The 23,172-nt window shown below is 43.6% G+C and overlaps 1 protein-coding gene across 1 annotated transcript in view; it reads left to right on the top strand.

The window, feature by feature from the left end:
- The first annotated feature begins 12,889 nt into the window (after positions 1 to 12,889).
- The window catches only part of LOC136579656 (metabotropic glutamate receptor 6-like), a 90,357-nt gene continuing 80,074 nt past the window's right edge, over positions 12,890 to 23,172 (top strand). Inside the window, exon 1 of the mRNA XM_066579700.1 lies at positions 12,890 to 13,189. Within this exon, the coding sequence (XP_066435797.1) occupies positions 12,905 to 13,189 (285 nt within the window). The 5' untranslated portion in view covers positions 12,890 to 12,904. The remainder of the gene's footprint in view (positions 13,190 to 23,172) is intronic.

Genomic DNA, 23,172 nt, shown 5'->3' on the forward strand with positions numbered 1-23,172 from the left:
CTATCTTCCTAGGATTTCAGCTGATCATGCGCTCCCCTCTGTGTTCTTCACCTGTTCTAGGATTCCCCTTCTTCCTAGCATCTCAGCTGATCCTGCGCTCCGCCTGTATGTTCTTCACCTGTTCTAGGGTTCCCCTTCTTACTAGCACTTCACCTGATCCTGCGTTTCCCCTCTCTGTTCTTCACCTGTTCTAGTGTTCTCTATCTTCCTAGGATTTCAGCTGATCATGCGCTCCCCTCTGTGTTCTTCACCTGTTCTAGGGTTCCCCTTCTTCCTAGCACCTCAGCTGATCCTGCACTCCCCTCTCTATTCACCTGTTCTAGGGTTCCCCTTCTTCCTAGCACCTCAGCTGATCCTGCACTCCCCTCTCTGTTCTTCACCTGTTTTATGGTTCCCCTTCTTCCTAGCACCTCAGCTCATCCTGCGCTCCTCTCTCTATATTTCACCTGTTCTAGGGTTCCCCTTCTTCCTAGCACCTCACCTGATCCTGCGTTCCCCTCTCTGTTTTTCACCTGTTCTAGGATTCCCCTTCTTCCTAGCATCTCAGCTGATCCTGCGCTCCGCCTGTATGTTCTTCACCTGTTCTAGGGTTCCCCTTCTTACTAGCACTTCACCTGATCCTGCGTTTCCCCTCTCTGTTCTTCACCTGTTCTAGGGTTCCCCTTCTTCCTAGCATCTCACCTGATCCTGCGCTCCGCCTGTATGTTCTTCACCTGTTCTAGGGTTCCCCTTTTTCCTAGCACTTCACCTGATCCTGCGTTTCCCCTCTCTGTTCTTCACCTGATCCTATGCTCTGCCTATATGTTCTTCACCTGTTCTAGGGTTCCCCTTCTTCCTAGCACCTCACCTGATCCTGCGTTTCCCCTCTCTGTTCTTCACCTGTTCTAGGGTTCCCCTTCTTCCTAGCATCTCAGCTGATCCTGCGCTCCACCTGTATGTTCTTCACCTGTTCTAGGGTTCCCCTTCTTACTAGCACTTCACCTGATCCTGCGTTTCCCCTCTCTGTTCTTCACCTGATCCTATGCTCTGCCTGTATGTTCTTCACCTGTTCTAGGGTTCCCCTTCTTCCTAACATCTCACCTGATCCTGCGCTCCACCTGTATGTTCTTCACCTGTTCTAGGGTTCCCCTTCTTACTAGCACTTCACCTGATCCTGCGTTTCCCCTCTCTGTTCTTCACCTGATCCTATGCTCTGCCTGTATGTTCTTCACCTGTTCTAGGGTTCCCCTTTTTCCAAGCACCCCACCTGATCCTGCGTTTCCCCTCTCTGTTCTCCACCTGTTCTAGTGTTCTCTATCTTCCAAGCACCTCAGCTGATCCTGTGCTCCCCTCTCTATTCACCTGTTCTAGGGTTCCCCTTCTTCCTAGCACCTCAGCTGATCCTGCGCTCCCCTCTCTGTTCTTCACCTGTTTTATGGTTCCCCTTCTTCCTAGCACCTCAGCTCATCCTGCGCTCCCCTCTCTATTCTTCACCTGTTCTAGGGTTCCCCTTCTTCCTAGCACCTCAGCTGATCCTGCGTTCCCCTCTCTGTTCTTCACCTGTTCTAGGATTCCCCTTCTTCCTACCATCTCAGCTGATCCTGCGCTCCGCCTGTATGTTCTTCACCTGTTCTAGGGTTCCCCTTCTTACTAGCACTTCACCTGATCCTGCGTTTCCCCTCTCTGTTCTTCACCTGTTCTAGGGTTCCCCTTCTTCCTAGCATCTCACCTGATCCTGCGCTCCGCCTGCATGTTCTTCACCTGTTCTAGGGTTCCCCTTTTTCCTAGCACTTCACCTGATCCTGCGTTTCCCCTCTCTGTTCTTCACCTGATCCTATGCTCTGCTCACCTGTTCTAGGGTTCCCCTTCTTCCTAGCACCTCACCTGATCCTGCGTTCCCCTCTCTGTTCTTCACCTGTTCTAGGATTCCCCTTCTTCCTAGCATCTCAGCTGATCCTGCGCTCCGCCTGTATGTTCTTCACCTGTTCTAGGGTTCCCCTTCTTACTAGCACTTCACCTGATCTGCGTTTCCCCTCTCTGTTCTTCACCTGTTCTAGGGTTCCCCTTCTTCCTAGCATCTCACCTGATCCTATGCTCTGCCTGTATGTTCTTCACCTGTTCTAGGGTTCCCCTTCTTCCTAGCACCTCAGCTCATCCTGCGCTCCCCTCTCTATTCTTCACCTGTTCTAGGGTTCCCCTTCTTACTAGCACTTCACCTGATCCTGCGTTTCCCCTCTCTGTTCTTCACCTGTTCTAGGGTTCCCCTTCTTCCTAGCATCTCACCTGATCCTGCGCTCCGCCTGTATGTTCTTCATCTGTTCTAGGGTTCCCCTTTTTCCTAGCACTTCACCTGATCCTGCGTTTCCCCTCTCTGTTCTTCACCTGATCCTATGCTCTGCCTGTATGTTCTTCACCTGTTCTAGGGTTCCCCTTCTTCCTAGCACCTCATCTTACTAACCTTCCCTTGGTTTCTAAGATCCGCGTGACTCCTTGGATTCTTGACTCTACAGCCCTTGTACTTCCCATGTCCCCTTGTGTAATGTATCTGGGCCTGTCCTCTACCTGCGGCCAACCCCACCGGTGCTGCTCCATCAGTCGCCCTTCCTGAGCCATGGTCGGCGCCCCCCACCCTCCTGCTGTCATCAGTACCACCGCTCCAGGCTGGAATATAATGGAAGAGCAGCAGCTTTTGCCGATGGTAAATCTGTGCAGCTTTTAAAGGATTTAGTGGCACTCAAATCGTAAAGTGACCTCGGAGGGAGGGGGAGTGGGCACTCAGAGCGGAGTGTCCGTGCCACTGGGGCATCTAACGTAGACACTGGCAGCAGGAGCCGCGGAGAGCTGGGCGCCCCGACTGCTGCGGATGGGAGAGGCTGACATTAACCCATTAAAGTTAGAGGGTTTAAAGGACAAGAAGAGGAATCCCCCCTATTATTATCCTTCTCTTATTGCCAGAAAACACAAACGTCCCATCTGTCCTCACACCTTGCAACATCTCCTGTAAGTAGCGCTCTACTATATGTTACACGGGTCTTTACTATGTAACGTGTGTCTCTTATATGTAACACATGTCTCTTATATGTAACGTGTCTATTATATGTAAAACGGGTCTTTACTATGTAACGTGTGTCTCTTATATGTAACGTGTGTCTCGTATATGTAACATGCTTCTATTATATGTAACGTGTGTCTATTATATGTATCATATGTCTATTATATGTAACATGTGTCTATTGTATGTAACATGTGTCTCTTATATATAAAGTGTGTCTGTTATATGTAACGTGTGTCTCTTATATGTAACGTGTGTCTATTTTATGTAACGTGTGTCTATTGTATGTAACGTGTGTCTCTTATATGTAACATGTGTTTATTATATGTAACGTGTGTCTCTTATATGTAACATGCTTCTATTATATGTAACGTGTGTCTCTTATATGTAACGTGTGTCTATTATATGTATCATGTGTCTATTATATGTAAAGTGTGTCTATTGTATGTAACGTGTGTCTCTTATATATAAAGTGTGTCTATTATATGTAATGTGTGTGTATTATATGTAACGTGTGTCTCTTATATGTAACATGTGTTTATTATATGTAACATGGGTCTTTACTATGTAACGTGTGTCTCTTATATGTAACGTGTGTCTCTTATATGTAACATGCTTCTATTATATGTAACGTGTGTCTCTTATATGTAACGTGTGTCTCTTATATGTAACATGCTTCTATTATATGTAACGTGTGTCTTTTATATGTAACATGTGTCTATTGTATGTAACGCGTGTCTATTGTATGTAACGTGTGTCTCTTATATATAAAGTGTGTCTATTATATGTAATGTGTGTGTATTATATGTAACGTGTGTCTCTTATATGTAACGTGTCTCTTATATGTAACGTGTGTCTCTTATATGTAACATGTGTTTATTATATGTAACGTGTGTCTCTTATATGTAACATGTGTCTCTTATATTTAACGTGTGTCTCTTATATGTAACGTGTGTCTATTGTATGTAACGTGTGTCTCTTATATGTAATGTGTGTATATTTAACATGTGTCTTTTATATGTAATGTGTGTCTCTTATATGTAATGTGTGTATATGTAACATGTGTCTCTTATATGTAACATGTGTCTATTATATGTAACCTGTGTCTCTGTGTCTCTTATATGTAACGTGTGTCTATTATATGTAATGTGTGTCTCTTATATGTAACGTGTGTCTATTATATGTAATGTGTGTCTTTTATATGTAACATGTGTCTATTATATGTAACATGTGTCTATTATATGTAACCTGTGTCTCTTATATGTAACGTGTGTCTATTATATGTAACCTGTGTCTCTTATATGTAACGTGTGTCTATTATATGTAATGCATGTCTCTTATATGTAACATTTGTCTCTTATATGTAACATGTGTCTATTATATGTATCGTGTGTCTATTATATGTATCGTGTGTCTATTATATGTAACACGTGTCTATTGTATGTAACGTGTGTCTCTTATATATAACGTGTGTCTATTATATGTAATGTGTGTCTATTATATGTAACACGTGTCTATTGTATGTAACGTGTGTCTCTTATATATAACATGTGTCTATTATATGTAACGTGTGTCTCTTATATGTAACACATGTCTATTATATGTAACGTGTGTCTTACATGGAACATGTTTCTATTACATGTACCATGTGTCTGTTATATGTAACATGTGTCTATTACATGTAACGTGTGTCTATTATATGTAACATGTGTTTATTATATGTAACGTGTGTCTATTACACAGAAAATGTTTCTATTACATGTAACATGTGTCTGTTATAAGTAACATGTGTCTATTACATGGGACATGTTTCTATTATATGTAAAGTGTCTCTTACATGTAACGTGTGTCTATTATATGTATCATGTGTCTATAACATGTAACGTGTGTCTCTTACATGTAACATGTGTCTATTATATTTAACGTGTCTATTATTTGTATCATGTGTCTATAACATGTAACGTGTCCCTTACATGTAACATGTGTCTATTATATTTAACGTGTCTCTTACATGTAACATGTGTCTATTATATTTAACGTGTCTATTATATGTATCATGTGTCTATAACATGTAACGTGTGTCTCTTACATGTAACATGTGTCTATTATAGTTAACGTGTCTATTATATGTATCATGTGTCTATAACATGTAACGTGTCTCTTACATGTAACATGTGTCTATTATATTTAACGTGTCTCTTACATGTAACATGTTTGATACCACCACTTGGATTGGGTGATGCATGTTTGCTGTGTATTTCGTACAGTCCTCAGCTTCCGTTATGGGTTGGGTATATACTGTGTATGTTGTATACATGTCATCTACAGCTAATTGGGGAACTGCAACCTGCAATCATCTTTTCTTTGTCGGACGCTAACGGTTGTATGATGGTCTTCCTGTATCAGCTCCTCAAGGGTTTTCAACATCTCTGCTAGCTGTCATCCACTGGGAACCTTTGTTGTTTACTTCCCCTGCATCATAATCCGCCCGGTCATTGACAGTCTCGCGGGCGCGCAGCAGAGAAGCGTAGCGAGACGGACAGTGATCGCCTGGAAGGAAACAATGGAGGCTCCCATTCAATGACAACAAGCATCATGTATAGCACATGGGGTGGACACAGCAAGCATCTCCATTATACGGCGAATGAGCTCTAATACCCATTTAAGGCTGGAGCTTATGTTGGTGGCAGCTGTTGGATGCGACTTGTGCCCCCCCCCCCCCCCCCCCCCCGGGTCTCTACAATCTGATGGGAGTTGTAGGTACATGATGCCGTCCGCAGGGCTTTCACTACTTGGGAATGAACTCCCGCTTCCCCCTGAGATGTCCTGGCCTATCGGGGGGTATTGGGTATGACGGGCGCTGTATGATGCACTAATGAGACTCATCAGTCACAAGTACCTCTGTCTGCCTGCTGAAGCCTGGGGGTCCCATACTTGTCCTTCTGCATCCCCAGCAGCAGGTTAGTCCCCTACACCCCAATACCTGCAAAACATTCCAAGACCACCACAGACCCCCGCTTCGTGAGGAGCGCCACCTGCTGCTTGTGACTCACTGGGGAAATCCCCTCTATATATATATACAGTAGTGCGCAAGAGGCTTTACTAGTTTAATTTGTCAATTAACAAAATGCAAAGTGACTGAAGAAAAGCGAGAGATGTAACCCATCAGCATCCGGGGCGCCGCCCGTCACCTCCGTCACTTCTTCTCAGTACACTTGCACACAGTTTTTGTAGGCACTCAACAAGGAGGTTGTTCCGAACATCTTAGAGAACACAAATCTTCTGTGGATGTCGGCTCGCTCCAATCCTTCTGTCTCTTCATGTAATCCCAGACAGACTGCATGATGTGAGACCTGGGCTCTGTGGGGCCACATCAGCACTTCCTGGGCTCAGGGGTTGTTTTCCTGCTATGGAACCAATCAGACTCCTCCTCCCTGATGGTGTTACATGATCATAGACTGGTAGAGTTGGAAGGGATCTCCGGGGCCATCGGGTCCTCCGGGGTCATCGGGTCCTACGAGGTCATCGGGTCCTCTAGGGTCATCGGGTCCTCCGGGGTCATCGGGTCCAACCCCCTGCTCAGTGCAGGATCACTAAATCATCCCACACAGATGTCTGTCCGGCCTCTGAAGACTTCCATTGAAGGAGAACTCCCCACCTCCTGTGGTAACCTGTTCCACTCATTGATCCCCCTCACTGTCTAATATCTAATCTGTGTCCCTTTCAGTTTCATCCCATTGCTTCTAGTCTTTCCTTGTACAGATGAGAATAGGGCTGATCCCTCTGCACTGTGACAGCCCTTCAGATATTTGTAGACGGCTATTAAGTCTCCTCTCAGCCTTCTCTTCTGCTAAACATTCCCAGATCCTTTACCCGTTCCTCATAGGACATGATTTGCAGACCGCTCACCATCTTGGTGACTCTTCTCTGAACTTGCTCCAGTTTGTCTATGTCTTTTTTAAAGTGGGGTGCCCAGAACTGGACCCGGTATACCAGATGAGGTCTGACTAAGGAAGAGTAGAGGGGATAATGACCTCACGGGATCTAGACTCTATGCTTCTCTTAATACATCCCAGAATTGTGTTTGCCTTTTGGCTGCTGCATCACATTGTTGACTCATGTTCAGTCTATGATCTATTAGTATCCCCAAGTCTTTTTCACATGTGCTGCTGCTTAGCCACATTCCTCCCATTCTGTATGTGCTTTCTTCATTTTTCTTGCCCAGATGTAGGACTTTGCATTTCTCCTTGTTAAACACCATTCTGTTAGTCGCCGCCCACTGTACAAGCTTTTCTAGATCTTTTTGAATCCTCTCTCTCTCTTCCCCAGTGTTGGCTATCCCTCCTAGCTTTGTGTCGTCGGCACATTTGATCAGTTTCCCACAATTCCCTCCTCCAGATCATCTATAACAATGTTGACCAACACTGGGCCTAGGACAGAGCCTTGTGGTCCCCACTTGATACATTCTACCACTTGGATGTGCAGCCATTTATGACCCCTCTTGGAGTACGATCCCTCAGCCAGTTGTGAATCCACCTAACAGTTGTCTTGTCAATCCCACATTTGGTCATTTCATCAATAAGTCTGGTATGAGATACTTTGTCAGATGCTTTACTAAAGCCAAGATATACTATATCCACCGCATTTCCCTGATCCACCCGGTCGGTGATTCTGTCATAGAAGGAAATCAGATTCGTCTGGCATGACTTGTTTGTTACAAACCCATGCTGGCTCTCGTTAATTATTCTATTCTCATCTAAGTACTTGTATATATGCTGTTTAGTACTTTAATAATCCCAAACAAATCCATAACTCTATTTGCTGAAATGCAGCCACAAATTTGCAAGGATCTTCCAGCATGCTTCACTGCTGCCTGCAGACACTCATTATTGTACTGCTCTCCACCATGCTTCACTGCTGCCTGCAGACACTCATTATTGTACTGCTCCCCACCATGCTTCACTGCTGCCTGCAGACACTCATTATTGTACTGCTCCCCACCATGCTTCACTGCTGCCTGTAGACACTCACTATTGTACCGCTCTCCACCATGCTTCACTGCTGCCTGCAGACACTCACTATTGTATCGCTCTCCACCATGCTTCACTGCTGCCTGTAGACGCTCACTATTGTACCGCTCTCCACCATGCTTCACTGCTGCCTGCAGACGCTCATTATTGTACCGCCCTCCACCGTGCTTCACTGCTGCCTGCAGACACTCACTATTGTACCGCTCTCCACCATGCTTCACTGCTGCCTGCAGATACTCATTATTGTACCGCTCTCCACCATGCTTCACTGCTGCCTGCAGACACTCATTATTGTACCGCCCTCCACCATGCTTCACTACTGCTTGCAGACACTCATTATTGTACCGCTCTCCACCGTGCTTCACTGCTGCCTGCAGACACTCATTATTGTACCGCTCTCCACCATGTTTCACTGCTGCCTGCAGGCACTCATTATTGTACTGCTCTCCACCATGCTTCACTGCTGCCTGCAGACACTCATTATTGTACCACTCTTCATCATGCTTCACTGCTGCCTGCCGACACTCACTATTGTACTGCTCTCCACCATGCTTCACTGCTGCCTGCAGGCACTTATTATTGTACCACTCTCCATCATGCTTCACTGCTGCCTGCAGACACTCATTATTGTACTGCTCTCCACCATGCTTTACAGCTGCCTGCAGACACTCATTATCGTACCGCCCTCCACCATGCTTCACTACTGCCTGCAGACACACATTATTGTACCGCTCTCCACTGTGCTTCTCTGCTGCCTGCAGACACTCATTATTGTACCGCACTCCACCATGCTTCACTGCTGCCTGCAGACACTTATTATTGTACTGCTCTCCATCATGCTTCACTGCTGCATGCAGACACCCATTATTGTATCGCTTTCCCCCATGCCTCACTGCTGCCTGCAGACACTCATTATTATTGTACCGCTCTCCCCTATGCCTCACTGCTGCCTGCAGACACTCATTATTATTGCACCGCTCTTCATCATGCTTCACTGCAGCCTACAAACACTCATTATTGTATTGCTCTCCACCATGCTTCACTGCTGCCTGCAGACACTCATTATTGTACCACTCTCCACTGTGCTTCACATTCCCATGCTTCAATGCTGTCTGCAGATACTCATTATTGTACCGCTCTCCCTCATGCTTCACTGCTGCCTGCAGATGCTCATTATAGTACTGCTCTCCACCATGCTTTACTGCTGTCTGCGGACACTCATTATTGTACCGCTCTCCATCATGGTTCACTGACCGCTGCAGACACTCATAATTGTACTGCTCTCCACCATGCTTCACTGCTGCCTGCAGACACTCATTATTGTACCGCTCTCCCTCATGCTTCACTGCTGCCTGCAGACACTCATTATTGTACCTCTCTCCTCCATGCTTCAGTACTGCCTGCAGACACTCATTATTGTACTGCTCTCCATCATGGTTCACTGTCCGCTGCAGACACTCATAATTGTACTGCTCTCCACCATGCTTCACTGCTGCCTGCAGACACTCACTATTGTACCACTCTCCACCATGCTTCACTACTGCCTGTAGACACTCATTATTGTACCGCTCTCCATCATGCTTCACTGCTGCCTGCAGATACTCATTATTGTACCGCTCTCCCCCATGCTTCACTGCTGCCTGCAGACACTCATTATTGTACCGCTCTCCACTGTGCTTCAATGCTGCCTGCAGACCCTCATTATTGTACCACCCTCCATCATGCTTCACTGCTGCCTGCAGAAACTCATTATTGTACCGCTCTCCACTGTGCTTCAATGCTGCCTGCAGACACTCATTATTGTACCACCCTCCACCATGCCTATCCTCTGTACCCCAGTTTCTATGTTTTTGTGTATAGTTGAGTCACTTGGCCTTCTTTATATGTCGGCTTTTTGGCGAGAATTCTTTCACGCCGCCCCCTTTTGGCCATCCTTCTCTGAACAATAATTGGGTGTCCCGGGGTCCCACTGGCTTTTGATGCCACTGCTGCACGTCTTCTGATTTCGAGGGAAGTCTGCATGATGTGGCTCATCTGCTGCTCGTAGTTTCCTTACCCGACCGCTGCGTCTACAGACATGATTATTGCCCGTTTCCTTGTGCTTCTTCTAAGGAGCTTGAACGGCAGATCTTTAACCCCCAGTCTGCGGTGAAATCTTTGCCTGGGAGAGACCTTGCTGATGCTGTAACCACTTTGTGTCTTATTGCTGTGCTCAGTCTTGGCATGATGTGGGATCTGTGTACTGTCTTCCACAACCTCACCCTTGTAGCAGCGTTGGGCCGTTCCTCAGCCAGTTCTGAGTTAATGACTGTTTCATCCCATGTGATCCTCCTGAGCTGTTTGGTATAACTGGTTAATCCCACAGCTGGCGGAGGTGACGGCGCCCCCCGGATACTGATGGCTTACATCACTCTTTTCTTCAGTCTCTTTGCATTTTGTTAATCGATAAAAACCAACTATTAACCCTTCTGCTTCTGAAGGGTTCTTACTCTGCAGCATTATAGCCTCACCTGCCTGAGACTTTTGCACAGTCCTCTATATAGAGAGAACATTACTGACTGTATTATATTAGAATTTTCCCCTAAAGTCCAGAATTCGCCGCGTTGTTAAAGCTTCTGCTGAGGGTCTGTTTGTGTGAGGAGCAGCTCCTGGTCAGCCAGTGAGGACACAGCCTTCCATCTAGTGCACTCCAAGTAAGGGGGACTTAGCGTTGGATCATGAGGTCTTTAAGGAAGATGGGAAACCATCAACAAGCTGCTGTTAGATCTGCTGTTGTTTGGATGTGATGGCTCTGGTAGCCCCCTGGGCTCGTCTCATGAGCATTGGCTTGCGGTTCTTGATGGTCCATTGCTGGAAGCAGCAGATTGTGAAGGGTTAATAAGGGCCGCTGCCTCCTTGGTGCTACTTCTGACAGTCCTTCGGTCGGCGGCTGTACCAGTGAAATCTTCAGCTCTACGTTTTACTCTCTTGGATGTGTAGAATCATTTACGCTATTTTTTCGCACTCCGTTTTAGCGGGTTCTAAACACTCCATTTCTCTTTTTTATTACCGTTTTGGGAGTAACTCCTCATCCGCAAGTCGTCTAAAATGTGAAGGTGCATGAAATGGAACAACCCCCCCCCCCCACCACCCCGGATAAAATATGGCGAGATCTACAGACCGTTACATTCTTGCTTCTTTACATTTCTTTGGGTTTGCAATGGTATGAGTGTCAGCCTGGGTACTGTATGTGTGGCCCTCGGACAGTCCTGCGTAGAAATCGGATAGTCCTGTGTGGCCCTTGGATAGTCCTGTGTGGCCCTTGGATAGTCCTGTGTGGCCCTCGGATAGTCCTGCGTAGACCTTGGATAGTCCTGTGTGGCCCTCGGATAGTCCTGCATGGCCCTCGGATAGTCCTGCGTAGACCTTGGATAGTCCTGTGTGGCCCTCGGATAGTCCTGCGTGTCCCTCGGATAGTCCTGCGTGTCCTTCGGATAGTCCTGTCTGGCCCTCGGATAGTCCTGTGTGGCCCTCGGATAGTCCTGTGTGGCCCTCGGATACTCCTGCATAGACCTCGGATAGTCCTGCATGGCCCTTCGGATAGTCCTGCGTAGACCTTGGATAGTCCTGTGTGGCCCTCGGATAGTCCTGTGTGGCTCTCGGATAGTCCTGTGTGGCCCTCGGTAGTCCTGTGTGGCCCTCGGATAGTCCTGCGTAGACCTTGGATAGTCCTGTGTGGCCCTCGGATAGTCCTGCGTGGCCCTCGGATAGTCCTGCGTGGCCCTCGGATAGTCCTGTCTGGCCCTCGGATAGTCCTGTGTGGCCCTCGGATAGTCCTGTGTGGCCCTCAGATACTCCTGCGTGGCCCTCAGTGGGATCGGATCACCATAAGGGCAGCATCTGCATGTAGTATGTTCCCCATATGTCTCCCTACTATAAAGGGCATTGCTAGGATATGCAAGCCTTGGGGGTCTGACCTCTTGGACCACCAACAGTTTTTTTCTATGTCCAGTCACAGCACTGCTGTCCAACCTGAAGCTGCCTGTCTTGACGGGAGTGTGACTACTAGCCCCCCACAACACATGGGGGGCTTGGCTCCCCGTTCCTGTGTGCTTCCCACCCAGTTTAGAGGGAGCGCCATCATCTAAGAGTTAAATACCCAGCTCAGCCCTGCTGGGTCCGTGGTCGTGCCGTGCGATGACATTGTGGATAGTTCTACGTCCGCTGTCACATCGGTGCACCTATCAGAGGCTACATACGTCCTGCGTCACCTTGGTGGACGTTCCAGGGCTATATATGCCCTTTCTCACATTGCAGCCCATGCAGCACCTCGCTGTATTGCAGCCCGCTCTGCGGCGCCATCTGTGGGCGCTCCTAGTTATAAATAGGATGTAGAGAATAGATGCAGAGACGCCCCGGGCGCTGGCTGCTCTCTGCCCCTCTTCTGCATTCATTCACACTCATGCTTCTCCTTCCTCTTCTGTCTGTCTACACATGACCCCCGTGATGTCTTCCTCATCATTGATGTTGTGGGGTTGCACGCACCGTCTTCAATGCCTTATCTCTCTTCTCCACAGACCGCTGCCAGTCATACGGTTTTGGATATAGCCTGAATGACAGACACGCCAGGATTCTCAGTCCTCCTTGGAGGGGGTCTCAGGAAGCTATGGGACTGCCACCATCGGCCAGAGCGCTTGTCCTTCTCCTCCTCTTCCTCCAGGGAGTTGAGGCCCAGCAGAATACTCAGCCTCACTCAATTAAGATAGATGGGGACATTACCTTAGGAGGTCTGTTTCCGGTCCATGCGAAGGGACCTGCCGGAGTCCCATGTGGAGAGGTGAAGAAGGAGGCTGGAGTCCATCGGATGGAAGCTATGTTATATGCGCTGGATCAGATTAATGGGGATCCTGAACTCCTTCCTAATTTGACCCTTGGGGCGCGTATATTAGACACGTGCTCTCGGGACACCTACGCTCTGGAGCAGTCGCTGACGTTTGTCCAAGCTCTCATCCAGAAGGACACCTCCGACATTCGATGCTCCAATGGAGAACCTGCCATCCTGAGCCGTCCGGAGAGAGTGGTTGGCGTTATCGGAGCCTCTGCCAGTTCAGTCTCCATCATGGTGGCCAACGTGCTGAGGCTGTTTGCTGTAAGAAGCGCTTGCTCCTTCCCGTTTGGTTCCTCCTCTCAGCAGCCTTCAGGGGGAATTATTCACTTCTGTCTTTTGTTAGTTTTTTCATTTTTCATCTCCCGATGCCAAGCCAGGCAATGCCCGACCCCGGTGCACCGCCCGCCGGCAGGATAGTGAAGCCTTCATGTATTATAGTTTCAGCTCTTTTTCTTCGTAGCTACGTAAACGTTGCCATAGTAGAAGAAGGCGCCAATATAAAAATCTAATGGTCACAAAGAGAGTTGGGCCAGTTCACGCTAGCATTGTTGTTCCTGTCTGCCGTCCCACTGGGAGAGCAGCTAAACGGAAAGAAAATGGAAGCAAATGCAGAACTTTCTATTTGCATCTATTTTCTATTGGCTGCTGGATGGAAACAAAACACGCTAGTGTGAAGTCATCCTCAACACAGGAGGAGAGGTTATGGAAGACAGTAAAGGGGTGGGTGAGAACAGGCAGCGACTCCATAGAAGCAGAAGTTGGATGACTGAGCGGGAGTCCTGAACACCACGCCCTCCGGTGTAACCAACGGTCGGTCAGTGGTGAGCGGACGCTGCTCCCAGTGCATGGAGAGGGGAGCCAACACTCCTGCAGACGCCTCGCCGCTCACGCTGTCAGCGATGCTCCTCTGCAGAGCGAGCCTCACAGCGATGAGTGGCGGCATCGTTTACCTAACACTCGTTACATGGAAAAGCACCCTGAGACGGAGGACCCCTGGGAGCTAGAATATGAGCGCCTCCTCCGCTCGCAGGTTATAGCCTCTAGCCGTCTTCTGCAGCTTATATGCATAGAAAGATGTGGACCTGCAGCTACTGCCAACTTGCAGTCCTGCACCCCAGGGTGGCCAATCCCAAAGGTCACAAGACCAAGAGGCTACCTAAGGGCTCTTTGGCTGGGGTGCCACCTAAAGAGGTTTACGGGCTCGGCTCAATCATAAGACATCCCTTGATACAACTATCTATATCGAACAGGTTGAACTAGACGGACCGGGGACATACTGTTACCCTCAGAAAGCTGTAGGACCCCAGAAACAGGATCCAAGTAGTCCTCAGTCCTTCCTGTCCACATCCTGGCCGCGGCTCCCCATCCTAGAAATATTGGAGCGTGTGTCCAGCAGCCACAATTAAAGGGGTTTTCCACTGAAATACTACTGATGTTTGTCGTCAGGATGGGTCATCAATAGTTGATTGGCTGGGGTCCGACGCTTGGGACACTGACCAATTAGCTGACCAGGCGCAAGTTGTCAGCGCCGCAAATACGCAGAGGTCAGGGCGGCCGGCACTTGTAACTGCAGGCTGGGGTCTCCTTGAAATCAAGGTGAGCTGCAGTTACAAGCACCGGCCACTACACAGAGGGCGGCGCGTGGGTCATCAATAGTGTTTTCCATGGAGAACCTGATTACTGAGTTTGAGTAGACTTCTAATGTCTGAGAATGGGGAGCCAAGCTGCCTGTAGAAAAAAAGCTCATGAGTATAAGACCTGTTACACATGGGCGACGCGAAATGGCTGCAGGAAAATCGCAGCAGTGGTCCGTGCGATAGCGCTGCGTTCTTGTGTGGCTATATTGCGATTTTTTTGTCGCTACAAATTCGCACATGGTGTTACATAGTTGTGCAACTTTGTAGCAGCGCGTGCAAAAACAAGCCCGAGCTGCAGAAAACAACCCAAGTACATCACCTAAGAAGCGCCGTCAGCTCCGCCACATCTTCTCCCGGCAGTTGTCTTCAGGCAGCTCTTCCTGGTCAGGGATTTGAAATCTCCACCTGCCTCTGATTGGCTGAGCGCCGCCTGTTCATGTAATGCGATGCAACTGAGAAAAAGGCTCCATAGGGAAACATGGGCACCAAAACATCACTAATGCGAAGGAACCCTCCGGAAAGCACGGGCGTCACACACACGCGATTTGTACCGCTGTCCCAAACGCAAGAACATCGCACAATTTTGTCACCTGTGTGGAACCACCCTAACAGTTAAGGCACCTTGTACAGCATGCCAGCTGATGACCTACCACTATTTCATTGGTGGAGTGCCAACTGCTGGCACATCTGCAAATCCATTGAATGCAAATACCCCAAAGAGGTAGAAAACGATTTTCTTCATTTAATTGAAAAGATTCCTTCCCGACTCCAATCTAGCAATCGGAACAATCCCCGGATCACCAACCGCCGAGTAATGTATGCCAGATGTATCCATACATAGTGATTAGAGCGCCACCTTGTTACAGTCCTAGGTATAATAGATGGTGGGAGAGATCTCTGTACTGACCCCTGATATATCTATACATAGTTATTAGAGCGCCCCCTTGTTACAGTCGTGGGTATAATAGATGATGGGAGAGATCTCTGTACTGACCCCTGATATATCTATACATAGTGATTAGAGCGCCACCTTGTTACAGTCCTGGGTATAATAGATGATGGGAGAGATCTCTGTACTGACCCCTGATATATCTATACATAGTGATTAGAGCGCCACCTTGGTACAGTCCTGGGTATAATAGATGATGGGAGAGATCTCTGTACTGACCCCTGATATATCATACATAGTTATTAGAGCGCCCCCTTGTTACAGTCCTGGGAATAATAGATGATAGGAGAGATCTCTGTACTGACCCCTCATATATCTATACATAGTTATTAGAGCGCCCCCTTGTTACAGTCCTGGGTATAATAGATGATGGGAGAGGTCTCTGTACTGAACCCTGATATATCTATACATAGTTATTAGAGCGCCCCCTTGTTACAGTCTTGGGTATAATAGATGATGAGAGAGATCTCAGTACTGACCACTGTTGTATCTATACATAGTTAATAGAGCACCATGGTCTTACAGTCCTCCGTAAAATAGATGATGGGAGAGATCTCTGTACTGACCCCTGATATATTATACATAGGTAATAAAGCGCACCCTTGATACAGTCCTGGGTATAATAGATGATGGGAGAGATCTGTGTACTGACCCCTGATATATTATACATAGTTATTAGAGCGCCTCCTTGTTACAGTCTTGGGTATAGTAGATGATGGAAGAGATCTCTGTACTGACCCCTGATATATCTATACATAGTTATTAGAGTGCCCTCATCTTACAGTCCTGGGTATAATAGATGATGGGAGAGATCTCTGTACTGACCCCTGATATGTTATACATAGTTATTAGAGGGCCCCCTTGTTACTGTTCTGGGTATAATAGATGATGGGAGAGATCTCTGTACTGACCGCTGATATATCTATACATAGTTATTAGAGCGCCCCCTTGTTACAGTCCTGGGTATAATAGATGATGGGAGAGATCTCTGCACTGATACGTGACATATCTATACATAGTTATTAGAGCGCACACTTGTTACAGTCCTGGGTATAATAGATGATAGGAGAGATTTCTGTACTGACCCCTGATATATTATACATAGTTATTAGAGCGCCCCCTTGTTACAGTCCTAGGTATAATAGATGATGGCAGAGATCTCTGTACTGACCTCTGATATATCTATACATAGTTATTAGAGCGCCCCCTTGTTACAGTCCTGGGTATAATAGATGATGGGGGAGATCTCTGTACTGACCCCTGATATATCTATACATAGTTATTAGAGCGCCCCCTTGTTACAGTCCTGGGTATAATAGATGATGGTAGAGATCTCTGTACTGATCCCTGATATATTAAACATAGTTATTAGAGCGCCCTCTTGTTATAGTCCTGGGTATAATAGATGATGAAAGATATCTCTGTACTGATCCCTGATATATTATACATAGTTATTAGAGCGCCCCCTTGTTACAGTCCTGGGTATAATAGATGATGGGGGAGATCTCTGTACTGACCCCTGATATATCTATACATAGTTATTAGAGCGCCCCCTTGTTACAGTCCTGGGTATAATAGATGATGGTAGAGATCTCTGTACTGATCCCTGATATATTAAACATAGTTATTAGAGCGCCCCTTTGTTACAGTCCTGGGTATAATAGATGATGGGAGAGTTCTCTGTACTGACCCCTGATATATTATACATAGTTATTAGAGCACCCCCTTGTTACAGTCCTGGGTATAATATATGATAGGAGAGATCTCTGTACTGACCCCTGATATATCTATACATAGTTACTAGAGTGCCCTCTTCTTACAGTCCTTGGTATAATAGATGATGGGAGAGATCTCTGTACTGACCCCTGATATATCTATACATAGTTACTAGAGTGCCCTCTTCTTACAGTCCTGGGTATAATAGATGATGGTAGAGATCTCTGTACTGATCCCTGATATATTAAACATAGTTATTAGAGCGCCCTCTTGTTATAGTCCTGGGTATAATAGATGATGAAAGATATCTCTGTACTGACCCCTGATATATCTATACATAGTTATTAGAGCGCCCCTTTGTTACAGTCCTGGGTATAATAGATGATGGGAGAGTTCTCTGTACTGACCCCTGATATATTATACATAGTTATTAGAGCACCCCCTTGTTACAGTCCTGGGTATAATATATGATAGGAGAGATCTCTGTACTGACCCCTGATATATCTATACATAGTTATTAGAGCGCCCCCTTGTTACAGTCCTGGGCATAATAGATGATAGGAGAGATCTCTGTACTGACCCATTATTTATCGATACATAGTTATTACAGCCCCCTTGTTACAGTCCTGGGTATAATAGATGATGGAAGAGATCTCTGTACTGACCCCTGATATATCTATGCATAGTTATTAGAGTGCCTCCTTGTTACAGTCCTGAGTATAATAGATGATGGGAGACATTTCTGTTCTGACCCTTTATATATCTATAGATAGCTATTAGAGCGCCCCCTTGTTACAAACCCTGTGCGTAACAGATGATTGGACTGAATATTTGACTGAATGACTAGTAGTTATATTCTTGTACATAGGGGGCAGAATTATAGTAGTTATATTCTTGTACATAGGGGGCAGTATTATAGTAGTTATATTCTTGTACATAGGGGGCAGTATTATAGTAGTTATATTCTTGTACATAGGGGCAGTATTATAGTAGTTATATTCTTGTACATAGGGGGGCAGTATTATTGTAGTTATATTCTTGCACATATGGGAGCAGTATTATAGTAGTTATATTCTTGCACATATGGGAGCAGTATTATAGTAGTTATATTCTTGTACATAGGGGGCAGTATTATAGTAGTTATATTCTTGTACATAGGGGGCAGTATTATAGTAGTTATATTCTTGTACATAGGGGGCAGTATTATAGTGGTTATATTCTTGTACATAGGGAGCAGTATTATAGTAGTTATATTCTTGTACATAGGGAGCAGTATTATAGTAGTTATATTCTTGTACATAAGGGCAGTATTATAGTACTTATATTCTTGTACATAGGGGCAGTATTATAGTAGTTATATTCTTGTACAAAGGAGTAGTATTATAGTAGTTATATTCTTGTACATAGGGGGCTGTATTATAGTAGTTATATTCTTGTACATAGGGGACAGTATTACAGTAGTTATATTCTTGTACATAGGGGGCAGTATTATAGTAGTTATATTCTTGTACATAGGGGGCAGTATTATAGTAGTTATATTCTTGTACATAGGGGCAGTATTATAGTGGTTATATTCTTGTACATAGGGGCAGTATTATAGTACTTATATTCTTGTACATAGGGGCAGTATTATAGTAGTTATATTCTTGTACATAGGGGACAGTATTACAGTAGTTATATTCTTGTACATAGGGGCAGTATTATAGTACTTATATTCTTGTACATAGGGGCAGTATTATAGTAGTTATATTCTTGTACATAGGGGACAGTATTATAGGAGATATATTCTTGTACATAGAGGGCAGTATTATAGGAGTTATATTCCTGTACATAGGAGCAGTATTATAGTAGTTATATTCTTGTACATAGGTGGCAGTATTATAGTGGTTATATTCTTGTACATAGGGGCAGTATTATAGTGGTTATATTCTTGTACATAGGGGCAGTATTATAGTACTTATATTCTTGTACATAGGGGCAGTATTATAGTACTTATATTCTTGTACATAGGGGCAGTATTATAGTAGTTATATTCTTGTACATAGGGGACAGTATTATAGGAGATATATTCTTGTACATAGAGGGCAGTATTATAGGAGTTATATTCCTGTACATAGGAGCAGTATTATAGTAGTTATATTCTTGTACATAGGGAGCAGTATTATAGTAGTTATATTCTTGTACATAGGGAGCAGTATTATAGTAGTTATATTCTTGTACATAGGGGCAGTATTATAGTACTTATATTCTTGTACATAGGGGCAGTATTATAGTAGTTATATTCTTGTACATAGGGGACAGTATTATAGGAGTTATATTCTTGTACATAGGGGGCAGTATTATAGTAGTTATATTCTTGTACATAGAGGGCAGTATTATAGGAGTTATATTCCTGTACATAGGGGCAGTATTATAGTAGTTATATTCTTGTACATAGGGGGCAGTATTATAGTAGATATATTCTTGTACATAGGGGGCAGTATTATAGTTGTTATATTCTTGTACATAGGTGGCAGTATTATAGTAGTTATATTCTTGTACATAGGGGGCAGTATTATAGTAGTTATATTCTTGTACATAGGGGGCAGTATTATAGTAGTTATATTCTTGTACATAGGAGGCAGTATTATAGTAGTTATATTCTTGTACATAGGGGGCAGTATTATAGTAGTTATATTTTTGTACATAGGGGGCAGTATTATAGTAGTTATATTCTTGTACATAGGAGCAGTATTATAGTAGTTATATTCTTGTACATAGGGAGCAGTATTATAGTAGTTATATTCTTGTACATAGGGGGCAGTATTATAGTAGTTATATTCTTGTACAAAGGGGGCAGTATTATAGTAGTTATATTCTTGTACATAGGGGGCAGTATTATAGCAGTTATATTCTTGTACATAGGAGGACAGTATTACAGTAGTTATATTCTTGTACATAGGGGGCAGTATTATAGTAGTTATATTCTTGTACATAGGGGGCAGTATTATAGTATTTATATTCTTCTACATAAGGGGCAGTATTACAGTAGTTATATTCTTGTACATAGGGAGCAGTATTATAGTAGTTATATTCTTGTACATAGGGAGCAGTATTATAGTTGTTATATTCTTGTACATAGGAGCAATATTATAGCAGTTATATTCTTGTACATAGGGGCAGTATTATAGTAGTTATATTCTTGTACATGGGGGCAGTATTATAGTAGTTATATTCTTGTACATAAGGAGCAGTATTATAGTAGTTATATTCTTGTACATAGGAGCAGTATTATAGCAGTTATATTCTTGTACATAGGGGCAGTATTATAGTAGTTATATACTTGTACATAGGAAGCAGTGTTATAGTAGTTATATTCTTGTACATAGGGGGCAGTATTATAGTAGTTATATTCTTGTACATAGGAGGTAGTATTATAGTAGTTATATTCTTGTACATAGGGGGCAGTATTATAGTAGTTATATTCTTGTACATAGGAGGCAGTATTATAGTAGTTACATTCTTGTACATAGGAGGCAGTATTATAGTAGAAATATATTCTTGTACATAGGGGCAGTATTATAGTAATTATATTCTTGTACATGGAGGGCACTATTATAGTAGTTATATACTTGTACATAGGAGGCAGTATTATAGTAGTTATATTCTTGTACATAGGGGCAGTATTATAGTAGTTATATTCTTGTACATAGGGGCAGTATTATAGTGGTTATATTCTTGTACATAGGGCGCAGTATTATAGTAGTTATATTCTTGTACATGGGAGGCAGTATTATAGTAGTTATATTCTTGTACATAGGGGGCAGTATTATAGTAGTTATATTCTTGTACATAGGGGGCAGTATTATAGTAGTTATATTCTTGTACATAGCGGTCAGTATTATAGTAGGTATATTCTTGTACATAGGGGGCAGTATTATAGTAGTTATATTCTTGTACATAGGGGACAGTATTATAGGAGATATATTCTTGTACATAGAGGGCAGTATTATAGGAGTTATATTCCTGTACATAGGAGCAGTATTATAGTAGTTATATTCTTGTACATAGGTGGCAGTATTATAGTGGTTATATTCTTGTACATAGGGGCAGTATTATAGTGGTTATATTCTTGTACATAGGGGCAGTATTATAGTACTTATATTCTTGTACATAGGGGCAGTATTATAGTACTTATATTCTTGTACATAGGGGCAGTATTATAGTAGTTATATTCTTGTACATAGGGGACAGTATTATAGGAGATATATTCTTGTACATAGAGGGCAGTATTATAGGAGTTATATTCCTGTACATAGGAGCAGTATTATAGTAGTTATATTCTTGTACATAGGGAGCAGTATTATAGTAGTTATATTCTTGTACATAGGGAGCAGTATTATAGTAGTTATATTCTTGTACATAGGGGCAGTATTATAGTACTTATATTCTTGTACATAGGGGCAGTATTATAGTAGTTATATTCTTGTACATAGGGGACAGTATTATAGGAGTTATATTCTTGTACATAGGGGGCAGTATTATAGTAGTTATATTCTTGTACATAGAGGGCAGTATTATAGGAGTTATATTCCTGTACATAGGGGCAGTATTATAGTAGTTATATTCTTGTACATAGGGGGCAGTATTATAGTAGATATATTCTTGTACATAGGGGGCAGTATTATAGTTGTTATATTCTTGTACATAGGTGGCAGTATTATAGTAGTTATATTCTTGTACATAGGGGGCAGTATTATAGTAGTTATATTCTTGTACATAGGGGGCAGTATTATAGTAGTTATATTCTTGTACATAGGAGGCAGTATTATAGTAGTTATATTCTTGTACATAGGGGGCAGTATTATAGTAGTTATATTTTTGTACATAGGGGGCAGTATTATAGTAGTTATATTCTTGTACATAGGAGCAGTATTATAGTAGTTATATTCTTGTACATAGGGAGCAGTATTATAGTAGTTATATTCTTGTACATAGGGGGCAGTATTATAGTAGTTATATTCTTGTACAAAGGGGGCAGTATTATAGTAGTTATATTCTTGTACATAGGGGGCAGTATTATAGCAGTTATATTCTTGTACATAGGAGGACAGTATTACAGTAGTTATATTCTTGTACATAGGGGGCAGTATTATAGTAGTTATATTCTTGTACATAGGGGGCAGTATTATAGTATTTATATTCTTCTACATAAGGGGCAGTATTACAGTAGTTATATTCTTGTACATAGGGAGCAGTATTATAGTAGTTATATTCTTGTACATAGGGAGCAGTATTATAGTTGTTATATTCTTGTACATAGGAGCAATATTATAGCAGTTATATTCTTGTACATAGGGGCAGTATTATAGTAGTTATATTCTTGTACATGGGGGCAGTATTATAGTAGTTATATTCTTGTACATAAGGAGCAGTATTATAGTAGTTATATTCTTGTACATAGGAGCAGTATTATAGCAGTTATATTCTTGTACATAGGGGCAGTATTATAGTAGTTATATACTTGTACATAGGAAGCAGTGTTATAGTAGTTATATTCTTGTACATAGGGGGCAGTATTATAGTAGTTATATTCTTGTACATAGGAGGTAGTATTATAGTAGTTATATTCTTGTACATAGGGGGCAGTATTATAGTAGTTATATTCTTGTACATAGGAGGCAGTATTATAGTAGTTACATTCTTGTACATAGGAGGCAGTATTATAGTAGAAATATATTCTTGTACATAGGGGCAGTATTATAGTAATTATATTCTTGTACATGGAGGGCACTATTATAGTAGTTATATACTTGTACATAGGAGGCAGTATTATAGTAGTTATATTCTTGTACATAGGGGCAGTATTATAGTAGTTATATTCTTGTACATAGGGGCAGTATTATAGTGGTTATATTCTTGTACATAGGGCGCAGTATTATAGTAGTTATATTCTTGTACAT

This window comes from Eleutherodactylus coqui, chromosome 10 (genome assembly GCF_035609145.1).
Source record: "Eleutherodactylus coqui strain aEleCoq1 chromosome 10, aEleCoq1.hap1, whole genome shotgun sequence".
In the NCBI taxonomy this organism is placed as follows: domain Eukaryota; kingdom Metazoa; phylum Chordata; class Amphibia; order Anura; family Eleutherodactylidae; genus Eleutherodactylus; species Eleutherodactylus coqui.